This window comes from Ictalurus furcatus, chromosome 22 (assembly GCF_023375685.1).
Source record: "Ictalurus furcatus strain D&B chromosome 22, Billie_1.0, whole genome shotgun sequence".
NCBI lineage: Eukaryota > Metazoa > Chordata > Actinopteri > Siluriformes > Ictaluridae > Ictalurus > Ictalurus furcatus.
This window is the reverse complement of record NC_071276.1, coordinates 2400521-2415383: the sequence shown is the minus strand read 5'-3', so window position 1 is coordinate 2415383 and position 14863 is coordinate 2400521. Positions and strand designations below refer to the sequence as shown.

Here is a 14863-nt window from a genome sequence, read left to right as displayed (position 1 = left end):
GTGTTGATTCATGTGTTTCTATATAGTCTCGTCTGCTCGGTCACAGACGCGCGATTAAAAGGATGCTCCACATCACGTAACACCTATGGAAGGAGTCTCCAGTGTCAGTGTAACTATAAACGGGTAAAAACTAAATACATACAAAAATGCATTGCTTGGCAAGTCGCTGTGGTGTAAAAGGAGTAAAACATACATATATACACAATGTCTGTATTCGTAAGGCGGCGTGCACCTCTCTGGGTTATCGGGAACGCTTTCTTTCGCTTCCATCACTCATCCTCCCGCTTCAGTTGTGCACACACACACACACACACACACACACACACCATCTCATCTCGTCATTCTGCTTGGGCTCAGATGGCCTTCACCATGCAGCCTGTGGCTCTGGGATACATGTTGGGTGATGCACCATGGGTTCTGCTACATCTCTCCATCTTTTCATAAGAAACCTGGGCTTCATGCGGGGACCTATCACTTTCCTCTCAAAGCTCCGGGTGAAGACGAACGCCGGTAAGTTGTAGACGCGAACGTTCCGGTCGCGCGGGTGCTTTATTCCCCGCGGCCGCGATCGACACGCCGCGTTCATCAGCTTCGTGGAAAAATCATCCAGCTCCTCATCCTTGCTCTCATGACTGCATATTCCAAATCCACCCGGATGTCCATGTGAAACATCTCGCTTCTGCTCTGCGGATGCTTTTCCACTGACACAGTGCTCAAGGGTTTATTATTATTATTATTATTATCATTATTAGAGTTATTATTGTGCATTAGGAATCCGGCATGTGTAATTGGTGGAAAAGTTCTGCTAGTTCTGAAGCTCATACAGGATCATCATTCATTCAGTGATTAGTCGTGTGTGTGTGTGTGTGTGTGTGTGTGTGTGTGTGTGTTTTTGTTTTTTACTCCTGTCCTCCTTGCCCTTTTCTTTCTTCCCCAGGCTTAGCCAGCGTCAGCGCTACATCACAACCAGTCAAAGGATCTCACAAGACACGAGTCACCACTGCCATTTTCTCCACGATTCGCCGACGTGGACTCATCAGCAAAGAGACACAAACAAACAAACAAACAAAAACTCACAGCGCAATCTTTCATTCGGCGAGATGAAATGAAATGAAGGACAGCAACAGGAAGAAAAAATGAATCGATTTAAACATGTATATTTCTCTCACACGTGTGCATTCCCACGGCACGAGGAGGATCCGAGCATCACGATACGAACTCCATGGGTGAAGGATGAAGTGCAGCAAGGAAAGTGAAAGTGGACATGAATGTGTTTGGGAAAGAAACAGACTGAAAGGAAAAGGGGAAAAATAAATAAAAATATTTAGTTTGTTTTTTTTTTAGTTTTTTTGTTTTGTTTTTTTGTTTTGTTTATTATTTTCTTCTGTTTAATTTTTTTAGGGAAGTGAAGATGATGGAATGAAGGATGTGTCTTGAGGGGAGAAGAAACGTTCGTGGGTTGTGTATTGGTTTGAAATTTTACGGGAAAAAAAAACAACAACAAAAAAAAAACGCCAACAGCATTGTGTCGTGACGTTCTGCTAGTTTTGTCCGTGCGCCGGTTCCACGCTCCAGTTCTTTCGTCCTTCAGTGCACAGTGTCGGTGTCAGTGTTGCCTTTTGTACTATAATCCCCCCACAGCAACGTTTAACTAATCGTGAATGTACGCTAACGGGGGGGGCGGGTGGGCGGGTTTGCATCATCGTGTTCGCTAACTAGGGATTAGCATTAACATTAGCATCACTGCTAACGTAGCGAGTGAAGGAAGGATCGTTTTAAAAGCTTTTTTTTTTATATTTTCGTTGCTGTTGTAAATGTATATTCGAGGAAGGGCGGGGGGGAAAAAAAGAGCCAACACAAATGCATCTTTATTCGTTGCTAGACATCTGTGAGTTTCAGATCAGGATGTAAAGCGTCACCTTCTTTGTAAAACAACAAAAAGAGTAAAAGGATAGGATGTAAATGAGCGAGGAATTAAAGGCGTGTAGGAAAAGGCAGTGGCGGAGGGCTGTATTCTCGGACGATGTTGTCCTGGTGGTTGTTTTTACCCTGCGGAGGGTTGGTGTAGTTGGAGAGAAAACAGACAACAGCGTCAAAGCAAGGATTCGGGTTAAATGTAAAAAAAAAAAAAAAAAAAATTTTAAAAAGTATTATTTGGTGTAAATCAGTGTGTAAGACCTCAGCGGTTACGGTTGAGCCCCGAATCTCAGCTCTGTGATTGGACTGGATTGGATTCTGCCTCACTCGGTGTACAGTAAATGTGATGTAAATGTCCGACATTTCCACAGCTGTAGAGGGAATACAGAATGATGGATCACTCACAGGTGGGACGAGTGGGTTTTTCTCCATTTCGATTATTCCGGAACACCTGCCAGGACGTGGTGAAGGGTCCGGTCTGTACCATCAGCTCATAAGCGCACGCAGCATGTGCCTCTGCTGTATCCCTCCACGATCCTCATCAGTGTGACACGCTTGCAGTGGTGGTGTTTCTTTTTGTTTTAATAGTGTTATAGCCAAGACGTCTAACACCAACAACAAAGTTGTCAGTAGCTTTGTGTATTACCTTTTTTTTTTTTTTTTTTTTTTTGGGGGGGGGGGGGTGGATGATGACCTGTACTCCGTATCTCCCCCCCAATCCATACAGCCTTTTCTTTTCTTTTCCGCAGTACACAACCAAAGGACTTTGGGGATTGTATATTCTGAAGGTGGATTTACGAGCGTGAATAAGATTGTATATTTACAGAAAAAGGATGGGGAAAAAAAAGTGGAATCGAGACCTACCTTTGTAGATATCACTCAAATCCACACACACACACACACACACACGGTAAATGTACAACTCGGTAGCAAACGTGTTTGTAACTATCATATGTGCCTTAACCCTTCTCTGTGTTAGATCGAGAATAACTGTGTTTTCTATTAAGCTCTTTGTTTTCCCCCTCCTTTCTCTCACTCCGTGTCCTCAGTGTAGTCTAGACTGGTGGTGGGTTTGTTTGTTTGGGTTTTTTTTGCGTCGTGTTTTACATTGTATTCTATTGACACACTAAACGGACTCAGTGACGTAGAGGAGAACGCCGTTCATGCTTTCGTAGTGCTCGATGCCACGATGCTCCAGAATGTATTCCGTTCATTTTACTAACCCCCCTCCCCCCCCACACACACACACCCCCCCCGACGGGAGACGCGGCACTTGTTAGAAATCCAGCGGAGATTTGTAGGGGTATCACTTTTGGTGTGTTTTCAATAAATCATGCCTGGAAAGATTTCATCACCTGTTTATGTATGAGTTTCTTTTATTATTTATTCCCGTTGCTAGTTATTAAATGATTTATTTTATACAATTAGGACTGTATACAAAAGATTTATGTACAACAACAAAAGAAAACATCTTGTGTGTGCTGCTTTGATGAAGCCGTGTGTTACAGGGCAGCGTGTGCTTCAGCGAGAGTGTGTGCCGCACCGGAGATGGCCTGTGCGACGATGGACAGGTGCTTGTGTGCTTGAGCCCAGTCCTGCTTCAGGCCGCTCGTCCTCGCTTCCACCACGGCGTCTCCCAGACCTGGAAACGTGGCCAGACCGGAGGAGCGGGACGCCCAGATCACGTGCCTACAGGAGACACCACGAGTGTTTACATTTATCTCGCATCACCACAGCCCAGAGGTGTCGAGTTCTGCACAGTGTGGGGTTTCCCAGGTGTTCGGTTTCACCATAGGTACACATCTGCACAGTGTGGGGTTTCCCAGGTGTTCGGTTTCACCATAGGTACACATCTGCACAGTGTGGGGTTTCCCAGGTGTTCGGTTTCACCATAGGTACACATCTGCACAGTGTGGGGTTTCCCAGGTGTTCGGTTTCACCATAGGTACACATCTGCACATTGTGGTGTTTTTAGAGGTGTTTATGGGTTTGTTTAAGTCCTTTGTGTGTTGAAAGAAGTGTTTTTAGATCAAGGAGCTCATCACGGTTGCGATAAATGAGTAGTGAATCAACACTTTGAGCTTTCTAGAACAAACCATGACTAAAAATATGATATGATTAGAAATTATTCTTCATTATTATGTTAAATAAATGTCATTACTAAATACTGTAAGTACTGTGCTGAATTCTGGATTCTGATTGGTCAGAAGGTGTTGATTAGTCTTCTATATCAGCAGCTCTGACAGTAGTTCAGGTTTATATTTAATGCACTTGTTATGTTATCGTTTCTGTGTAACATTTTACGGAAGGAGTCTCCAGCGTCAGCGTAAAGCTGTAACTTTGGGTGAAAGCTGTAACTTTGCTTTATCACTGCATGGTGGTGTTGAATATTTTCCTAATTGTCAACATAACGTCCTAAAACAATACCTGAATCCATATTTGTCAGGGAAGGCAAGCGGGTTCAGGAATGCTCGATCCAACAGCATGAGCTGGTCATTGATTCTGCGAGCTTTCAGCGGCCTGGCAAACAACAACAACGGCTTGTTTTTGTCTTTATCTGCAGCCATAACGTTTACACAAGGCTTTAGATCTCCAGCACGAATCGTTCTGACTTACGAGTTGCTCACGACATCCGAACTGCTGATGGTCTCCTCCAGACTCCGGGCTGCACTCCGGAATGATTTCACCGCTTCTTTTAAAGGTTCTAGCGTGAGAGGAAAAATAAAAGACCGTTTATATGTTTGAGTGCACAGTTGACATTATAAGGTGACGTGATTATATGACTGAACCCTGTACCCATGGAGATGCCATTAGCCGTCAGTTCTACGTCAAAGTTCTCCACGGCTACGCTAAGATACTGCTCGAGAGTCTCGGCGTAGTCGCTACTTTTAAAGGGCAGTAAAATGCTGTCGGCTAGTCGCAACAGGACGTTCCCCGCCGTCCTCGCGACCGTCTGGTGACTGGTGAAGCCTTCATCAAGAGAGATACAAAAGAGTCACCAGGTGAGGGTGGGGAAAAGATGATGAAAATTGATGAAATGGTCACTAGCACACCTGGGTCAATGAATTTGTCCACGTAGTCGAACGTGTCATACGCAGTGTGGTATGCAGGGTAGATACGTGCTCTGGTTTTGCTCTGGAACCAAAAACACAAACCGCTTTATTCTTGAAGTTTATTTTTAAATAAACGCCCACCTGTGGAAAATATAATTAATTGAAATAGAAGCTCTGTAAACACTGGACTTTTACAAATCTAGTGTTGGCACTAGTGTACGTAGTTACACCCAAGTGCAGTCCCAGGAACTTTAAAGTCCAGGCTTAATTCATTTTTGTTAAAGAAGTTAGAGAGAAAGAAGCATCTGACTGACCCGGTCATAAGTGTAGGAGATGTCCATGGAGGATATTCCCAGGTAATGCATAAAGGCAGCATAGTCACTTCCTGCTCCTGTCAGGTATCCCATCCTGCCCAAACAACACAAAGTAATCAACAAGCAGAGCACCACCTATCACTCACCATCTGCTTGGTTATGAGACACGATGCAAAGAACAAGTCTATGTACTGTAAAGCTAATGTAAAGAAATCTTTTTACTTAATACTGAGGGATAAATATATTGAATGGAAAGACGTACCTGGGGATGAGTCCGTACGTGGGACTCGACCGGTTGGAATGTTGCATCCAGTTATCGTAGACGGATACAGTGTCTGATCCAGGTATCTTCACCTGACAATGATGATGATGAAGCCTTTATTTGTCACATATATATTACAGAACAGTGAAATTCTTTTTTCTTCGCATATCCCAGCATGTTAGGAGGTTGGGGTCAGAGCGCCCCTGGAGCAGAGAGGGTTAAGGGCCTTGCTCAAGGGCCCAACAGTGGCAGCATGGCAGTACTGAGGTTTGAACCCCTGACCTTCCAATCAGTAACCCAGAGCCTTAACCGTCTAGCCACCACTGCCCCCCACACCTGATAATAATGTAACACATTGAACGTTTCGGACATTTCACATGTCCATCAGAGATGTGATATAAAACGTGTTGAGGAGATGCTTGGGCCCCTGTGGCTCACCTGTTTGGAGGCAGCGAAGATGACGTGCTGTGCTACGGGGCTGGCCGAGGCACTCAGTGTGGCATTTGCTGTGTTAGAGGACCAGGATACACTGTTTACACCACTTCATATTACTCACCGCTCTCTCATGATGCTCTGTGCTACTTTCTGTAAGATTTTTGTGGCTGACCTCGAAATTCATTCCAGCTTGCGAATTCTGATTGTGACATTTTAGACCCTCTTGATAAACCATCAAATTAACTCCAAGCATTGATCAGTGACACGTCTGTAACCATCACCGTCATGAGCTGATGAACAGAATAGTGAAATGTTACCAAACACAGAGATGTCCACGTTGATGTAGGCCACTGTTCTCTGGCTCAGCTTGCTTATGTACTCCTGATAAAAACGGAAAACAGAATGGAAGGGTCAGTCTTTTTATTGGTGGGGAAAAACCCAGAATTTTCAATTTCACTCAAAGTTGAACCACAATATCAGGTTAAGTGTGAATCATCTGAAGCACTACTATCTTCTTGGAAGATGATATTTTTTTTGCTGAGCACAGTGGTGAGGCAGGACTGGTGAAATCCATCCTTTCTACAGTGAAGGAAAGAAGTATTTGATCCCCTGCTGATTTTGTATGTTTGCCCACTGACAAAGAAATGATCAGTCTATAATTTTAATGGTAGATTTATTTGAACAGTGAGAGACAGAATAACAACAAAAAAAAATCCAGAAAAACGCATGTCAAAAATGTTATAAATTGATTTGCATTTTAATGAGGGAAATAAGTATTTGACCCCCTCTCAATCAGAAAGATTTCTGGCTCCCAGGTGTCTTTTATACAGGTAACGAGCTGAGATTAGGAGCACACTCTTAAAGGGAGTGCTCCTAATCTCAGCTTGTTACCTGTATAAAAGACACCTGTCCACAGAAGCAATCAATCAATCAGATTCCAAACTCTCCACCATGGCCAAGACCAAAGAGCTCTCCAAGGATGTCAGGGACAAGATTGTAGACCTACACAAGTCTGGAATGGGCTACAAGACCATTGCCAAGCAGCTTGGTGAGAAGGTGACAACAGTTGGTGCGATTATTCGCAAATGGAAGAAGCACAAAAGAACTGTCAATCTCCCTCGGCCTGGGGCTCCATGCAAGATCTCACCTCGTGGAGTTGCAACGATCATGAGAACAGTGAGGAATCAGCCCAGAACTACACGGGAGGATCTTGTCAATGATCTCAAGGCAGCTGGGACCATAGTCCCCAAGAAAACAATTGGTAACACACTACGCCGTGAAGGACTGAAATCCTGCAGCGCCCGCAAGGTCCCCCTGCTCAAGAAAGCACATATACATGCCCGTCTGAAGTTTGCCAATGAACAGCTGAATGATTCAGAGGACAACTGGGTGAAAGTGTTGTGGTCAGATGAGACCAAAATGGAGCTCTTTGGCATCAACTCAACTCGCCGTGTTTGGAGGAGGAGGAATGCTGCCTATGACCCCTGGAACACCATCCCCACCGTCAAACATGGAGGTGGAAACATTATGCTTTGGGGGTGTTTTTCTGCTAAGGGGACAGGACAACTTCACCGCATCAAAGGGATGATGGACTGGGCCATGTACCGTCAAATCTTGGGTGAGAACCTCTTTCCCTCAGCCAGGGCATTGAAAATGGGTCGTGGATGGGTATTCCAGCATGACAATGACCCAAAACACACGGCCAAGGCAACAAAGGAGTGGCTCAAGAAGAAGCACATTAAGGTCCTGGAGTGGCCTAGCCAGTCTCCAGACCTTAATCCCATAGAAAATCTGTGGAGGGAGCTGAAGGTTCGAGTTGCCAAACGTCAGCCTCGAAACCTTAATGACTTGGAGAAGATCTGCAAAGAGGAGTGGGACAAAATCCCTACTGAGATGTGTGCAAACCTGGTGGCCAACTACAAGAAACGTCTGACCTCTGTGATTGCCAACAAGGGTTTTTAAACCAAGTACTAAGTCATGTTTTGCAGAGGGGTCAAATACTTATTTCCCTCATTAAAATGCAAATCAATTTATAACATTTTTGACATGCGTTTTTCTGGATTTTCTTGTTGTTGTTCTGTCTCTCACTGTTCAAATAAACCTACCATTAAAATTATAGAATGATCATTTCTTTGTCAGTGGGCAAACGTACAAAATCAGCAGGGGATCAAATACTTTTTTCCCTCACTGTATGCCTGGTTTGTGAGAACTTCAGAAATGTGCTTGGAGACCTTTTGGAGGTCTTCTTATCTTACTACTTTTTAATTTTTTTATAAACACTTTTTGGACTTGTCAAAACCAAGGAGCATTTCATACTTGATGAAATGATGCAAAAAACATTTGGCTAAATAAATAACAATGATTACACTCGCTCTAGCACCCTAAAGCATTCTCTTTATGTGTCACAGCACTTCTTTACTCTTACCTCAGCATATTCAGCAGATCCGATCAGACCGAATTCCTCGGCTCCCCAGCTGCCGAAGATCACCGTCCGCCGAGGCCGCCATTGTCCTTTCAGAAACCAAGAGAACGTCTGAGATTGACTTCTCAGGTGTGAACACAACTGTACCTGTACCTGATTTTTCATTATTAACCTATTCATTTTGTCGAAGATTATGTGAACTGCTGCTCGTGCTATATCACTCTGAGGAAAGTGCTATCTGCCATCTTCCTCATACATGAGCTCAAACATGCCCGCGATTGGTTAGTGTCACTCTGATTGACAGGGAAGAGTGCGTATGCCCCTCCCACCCAGAGAGCACACCCAATTACAATCTCCAGGACACCCAGCCAGGGACATCATCAGGCTTTGAACTGTTTTGATATTTTGAACATCCCATATAACATTATAGTTTTTTGTTTTTAATTTGCGTGAATTCACCTGTCTTGACCAGCTGGCCCAGGATTCTGGTGATCTCCAGCATGACTGCTGTCCCGCTGCTGGGGTCAACAGCACCGTGTACCCAGCTGTCTCTGTGGTTCCCATAGATCACGTACCTGTCTGAACACGCACACAGAAAGAGGTTAGTGGGAAAAAAGATGAATGAACATGATCGTTTTCTTTTCACAATTTTTTGAATGAACCCTTAGATGTAAAAATCAAAGAAACGTTATTCAAATTTATGGTAATTTTTTTTAAGGTTGCCAGAATAAAATAAATTAAATCTATAAATGTCTCTATCAAGCTATTTTTTATTTAAATAATAGAGTTTAATAGACACAGTTTAATAGACCGAGACATGTTGAATGTACAGGTTGTACAGTTTCTGAGCTTACCTGGCTCTACACTGCCCCAGATCACTCCCATCACGTTTGCAGAGTCTCTTAATTCCGCCTTGTTGTACACGTCCAGCTGCACATCACTGGTGAACAGAATCAGAAACAAAGCCTGGGTCCAACTCTGCTTCTGAACATCTGCAGATCTTCTGAACATCACTTCCTAGTGGTCGGAGCTAAAGTCTACACTGGCCCACCCCCTCTACATATTTGTTTTTGAAGTGGTCCTGACATGTTCCCATTAGACAGTTGTATAGTGTTTTTGCAAAATAACAATACAGAATAATAAGAACAAAACAGAACCCCACCCCAACTCTCAGCTTGTCATGAATAATAACTTGACCTACCAGTGATTTTAGCAGCGTTTTCTAGCAGTGTTTTTGTTGCTTACGTGTGAGCATTCTGACTTTTAAAAGTAGGTTGTCATTTGAGGATACCAATGATACTGGAGCTATCTACAGTACAGCAACCAAGAAGATGGATTGTAATATGAGTTTTAATCAGTTTAGAGAACAAAAAGCTTGAGAAGAGCTTACAGAAGGAACGAATTTGCTATTTCATATCATTCAGTTATGAGTAAGCAAAACATCCAGCGTTTTGTTTTGGGTTCATTTTTTTTCTCTTGTATACACTGATAAATAGTTATTTAATCAAAATAACATCCATAAAATTGTCCCGATATCTGCTTCACCTCCATTAGTGTCTGAGATCAGGACTCTTGATTGGGCTTTATCTCTTACACGGCTGGCTGTCTCAGAGCTTATTGTTCAGATAAGGAGTGTGAAGTGAAGGTTATGGTTACGTCAAGAAGAAAATCTGCGGCCGTGACTTAACACTTTCTCAAACGTTTAAGAGTTCGCTTTGCCAAAACAACCTGGATGACTCGACACAATCTTAAACAAACCCCTGTTGAGAAGAAGTGAAGGTTCATGTGGGAACCAGGGTTCTGCTGGATTTTGATTGGTTAAAAGGTGTTGGTGCAGCTACAAATCACAGGTTTATGTTAATGAGCTCCTTCTAATACGTTTTTGTAACAGCTTTACGCCGGGACTAGTAAGGTTTCGTCAGTGTTCCTGTCGAGTGAAAATGGAGAGCCAGTAAGAACCTACCAGTCTTTAAAACGAGAAGTGTCTTTGAATCCCGGTCCACCAAAGTTGTACTTGCAGGGGAACGAGCCCTGCCAGGTTTCAGGAGCCTCAGATCCACCAAGCTCGCTGTCACAATCATCACAAACGTTCATCAGTGAATTGAGAAATCAGTAGGTTCTCTCTGGTTATAACTGAAATCATTGCAAGAGACACATTGTGGGGGAAAACTCGGCTCTCAACTCACCATATTAAATTCATAGCATCTTCAAACCCTATTGGCTGGATGGGAATGGGCGAAACCCCAGTGATGTCCTTCTCTTCGATTCGGTATGTGCCATCTGGTATTGGAAATTGTTTTCATGAACAAATGGTTTCACTTACTACAATATATATTATATATTAAGTACAACACTCGTGGTTACTTTTGGCAGCCAGGTACGGTGTCAGCTGGTCTCCAAATTTAGTCTTGTAACTTCCTCTCTCGACGCCGGATGGCGGGAGGTACCACGAGTGGGGGTATGTTTCACTTTCATCCGACATCTTCCCGTCATTGATGTCATAGGGATCTGTGTAGACGAGCACCCCGACGACTCCAAAAGGGGCCGCGTTGAAGCCCTGAACAGGACGCAAGACAAGTCGAGTCACAGAAATATCGCAAACACACACGTCCCGCATTTTCACACGAAGACTGCGTACTCCATATGCTCTGAGGTTTCTACACGAGTCTGAGCCTGAAATGGAAACCTGTTGTAGAGTACAGTCATCGAGATACAATGTTCTCAGTAACCCTGTGTTGTAGGCTTTTAAATTTCTTCTGCCTGTTGACAGATTTGCTGGCCATTATTTCTACTGCTTTTGACTGCTTCCTCAAAACCAGGGGCCTTAACTTCCACGTGCTGTAGATAATGCCGAGGACAGTGCTGCTTTCCTCTACTGTATTTATTTGTTTATTTATTTATTTATGTCCTTACTTCAATGCAAAGTACTGAACCTTCTGGATAAAATGTGTGATGATTCTCCGTTAGAACTTGATGTATAACTTCATCAGAGTGAATGTCAGGAGATAAAGGAGAAAATTTGAAAAGGCCAATATTTACATTGTAAAAGGTATCCATTTTTTGTGGGGTTCATCCTTTTTGGTTTTTCGTTCTGATGATACAGCCATCAGGGGCCAGGGGAGCAAAATTGGCCATGGTGGGAGGGGCATACTGTCACATATGAACACTAGCCAATTGTGGGTTTTTGCAAGCTCATGTATGCGGAAGACGGTAGATAGCAATTTTCCGCAGTGTGTGTTACGTTGCCCCGTGGAGCAGCAGTTCAAGATGTAGTAGTATGCCATGGAGGATGCTCCCTGACTGGTAGCTGATGTTTGATGGAGGAGAGCTGGCTTGCGGGGGTTGGGGGGGGACATGGCAGGTGACAAAATTGGGGAGGGATATGGTAGCCTTTTTGTACTTTTCTTTAGTACATCCTTTGAATATTTAGTGTGTATATTCAAAGTTTTACTCTAAAAACTAATATAGTATCTTGGAAAAAGCCAGGAAGATGGATCTCTCATGACAGGAAGTTTGTTTGCTGGTGACTTGTGACTGTTGTGTGTGGTGAGGTTTTGTGGTGCGCTTACTTTATCAGCTCTTCCTGCTCCTCCATATCTGACGATGGCGATTGTTCCATTTAAGCTGCCCAGGGTATTGTTTAAATACACGTAGTCACTCACTTTCCCCTGGTTGGCGTACACAAGTTTTCCCTGTACAACATATAAAGATGTGTGTTTTGATTAAATGTCACGGACGGACGTGTTAATATCCCACTAAGGTTGAACGTGTAGCAGCTGCCGAGTTTCCCCGACAGATTTGAGCAGCAGAGTGTGACGGCCCTGATAGCCTCAAAGGTCAGCAGATAAATCGCTCATTACCGAGTCGGAGGTCTATTAAACGCCGTTATCACCCTGCTGGCTGTTATTCAGTGACCTGACTTATAAAGGATGGGAGTGGGAAGTGGATCGTTTAGAGAGATGACTCGGTAGAGATAAGATATAAATCTGAAGTGAGTCACTTTATGACTGCTTATGAAAAGAGCAAGAGGTTAGTGATTCTTTCAGTGTGTTTCCTCAAACATTGTGTGTCGTGTTCCAAGAAAGAGGTTGAAAAACAAGTATTTAACCCTTTAAATCCCACTGGTCACAACTGCGAGTGACATTTGGACTCTCAGAAAGTTCAGTTTTAACCGAGAGCTCAGCTAACGTCTAACAACTTGTCTTTATAGCTGCTATAACGTCAGTGATAACTGGATCTAAATTGTTTCATGGATGTTGCACAACGTTTTAATGTAACTATAAATGGATAATAAGTACAATGTATTTTTTTTTATAAAAGAAATATTGTAATCTTTTGCAAATTGCTGTGGAAGCATACAAACGAAGCACTTTGGCGCATGCTGTTATAGAAAAATAATCAACTCTGCTTCGTCACACCATCCAGTCGTTGATTATTTTCTTTTAACTGCGTGACCCAGTTTTATTCCTCTTCTTCTTTAAATGAAAATGAATTCTGTTATCTTTTATTATCTTTGCTTCCTTTTTATTTGTTTGCACGATAAATTGAAATACAAGTTACCGCCCAGTTTTAAACAACTGCATCATACTGATGTTCCAGGCAACATTTCCGCTAACTTTCTTTTTTTCCCCACAGCATGACGCTGCTGAAAGAGTAACGTACATTCATTCACTCACACACATGGGTTGGAAAGGATTAAGAGAGGCACCTTGGCATGTCCTGCAGGTCCAAAAGCGGCGTACGGCTGCACCACGTCCGGATCGTTCTGCTCCGGATAATACGCCTTCTCTTTTTCTCGTATGGAGGCCACGACTTCAGAACCTCTTACTGAAATTTCCAGAAACAGTCACTGCGTAGTCGATTCAGCCGACCAAGTTATTTAAAAATGTTTAATGGAATGTCAAGAAATTGGGTTTTCATAAAAAAATTCGTCATTTCGGGGGGGAAAAAATGTTTTTGCAAATGGCTACTTTTACTTTTGTACTTTTAGTTCCACACACACATTAAACGTAACTTTTGTGAAACCTGGTCGTTTAATATTAATGCCGTTAATTATAGAAGCGTGCCAACGTCTTTATGCAACACTTTATTAGAGACAGCACTAAGTGACTGACAAGTGACCAAATCCAAATCATCTGTGCTGTCCACATGCACCTGGTAATTTATGGTTGATTGACATTCGTGTTTTTTATCTTATTGTTCCGGAACCGAACCTGGGCTTGGAGGGGAAGTGTCATTGGGTTCTTAACGTTCTTCAGAACGAGGGGAAAAATATAAAGAATAAAGAACGACTCTCTGTCGTTCGAAGTGATGAAGAATAACTCTTCGTCACTTCATCGCACCACACTGACTGTTTTATTCCCTACATCATTACAGGACCCAAGAGCAGGATTTAAAGATCACCATCTCTCCTCCTCATCAACGGGACTCACCCACAGTGACGTTATTCGGCTTGTCTTTGTCTGGGAAGGACAGATAAACTCTGTAATCCTCCCTCCATGCGGCGTCCAGCCCCGTGTCTTTGTCCTGCCATCGCTTCAGCATGTATTCCACCGTGGCCTCGTCCCCGGCCGTGGTGGCCATGTGGGGGACACGGGTCAGCACCCTGGAGGAGGAAAAGAGACCAGGTCAGTCTCACCTCTCCAATAACACACACACACACACACACACACACACACACCACCACCACAACCTTAAACTCAACCTCATTTCCACCTGCTTATTACATTTCGTGACACAAGAAGTCTGTTACAGTTTTGTCCTTTGCACTGATCTTCATTTCTGTGGAGTTTAGAAGCTGAGAAAAGTATATAATGAGAATTCTGTTATATTCAAATGATCTGTGGTGTATTTAATAAATATATACTTACGCCAACTTCAAAACAAAGAAGAAAAACATTAGCAACAATATGTAAATGTATTAAATACACAACAGAGAAAAATAATGTTATTTAATGTGATGTGTGTATGTAGTTTAAATATACGTGATACTTTCGTGCACCCGCTTGTTTGAGTCACGACTTACTGGAGGTTTTCCCGAATCTGTGTGGTGTCCACCTGAGCGATGAACTTCTCGACGAGGTTCTCGTCCACGTCCTGAGCCACCTCATGCACCCACTCGGGCAACGGAGCCGAGGTGTTCTTCTTGATCCCAAAATGCCCGATCAGGATCCCTACAGTGAAGACAGCCGCTCCACCCAGAGCGAACAGCAGCACCTTCTTCAGCATGGTGGAGTTCTCTCACAGCTCCTTCAGCCTCTACGCCGGACTCCGTGATCCAGAGCTACACTACAACTCGTACGCTGCTGTAAGACTGTGACGTACGGGACGTTCGATTATGGCCTGGCGCTCAAGGTCAGGCCCTTTTCTGAGAAAAGGGCAGGAGGTTTAACACCGAGATAAACAGAAGCCAAGATAAGACGCGTCTTCTCAGACCATAAAGTTTACTGATTAATTTACT

At 43.4% G+C, this 14863-nt stretch overlaps 2 protein-coding genes across 13 annotated transcripts in view; one reads left to right on the top strand and one right to left on the bottom strand.

Moving 5' to 3' along the window:
- The window catches only part of arvcfb (ARVCF delta catenin family member b), a 133127-nt gene extending 129859 nt beyond the window's left edge, over positions 1–3268 (top strand). For 9 of the 12 annotated variants that reach the window (XM_053610453.1, XM_053610451.1, XM_053610456.1 and 6 more), the window contains one exon: positions 938–1072. Coding sequence is in view for 3 of the 12 variants with exons in the window: in XM_053610461.1 (XP_053466436.1) it covers positions 938–1104 (167 nt within the window). In the remaining 9 variants the exon portion in view is untranslated. Of the gene's footprint in view, positions 1–937 lie in introns of all 12 variants that reach the window. The other 3 variants (XM_053610462.1, XM_053610463.1, XM_053610461.1) reach the window with 2 other exon arrangements.
- Positions 3269–3306: 38 nt separating this feature from the next.
- On the bottom strand, positions 3307–14694 carry LOC128599082 (aminopeptidase NAALADL1-like). Its single transcript, XM_053610465.1, has 19 exons — positions 14429–14694; positions 13836–14008; positions 13112–13230; positions 11973–12095; positions 10768–10960; positions 10590–10683; positions 10367–10471; positions 9258–9343; positions 8863–8982; positions 8407–8492; positions 6299–6362; positions 5985–6052; positions 5547–5638; positions 5285–5378; positions 4971–5052; positions 4714–4887; positions 4534–4621; positions 4345–4437; positions 3307–3606 (listed from the first exon to the last, which is right to left on the bottom strand). Exons 1-19 carry the CDS (start codon positions 14629–14631, stop codon positions 3420–3422), a joined length of 2244 nt encoding a protein of 747 aa, XP_053466440.1. The 5' UTR covers positions 14632–14694; the 3' UTR covers positions 3307–3419.
- Positions 14695–14863: the final 169 nt, after the last annotated feature.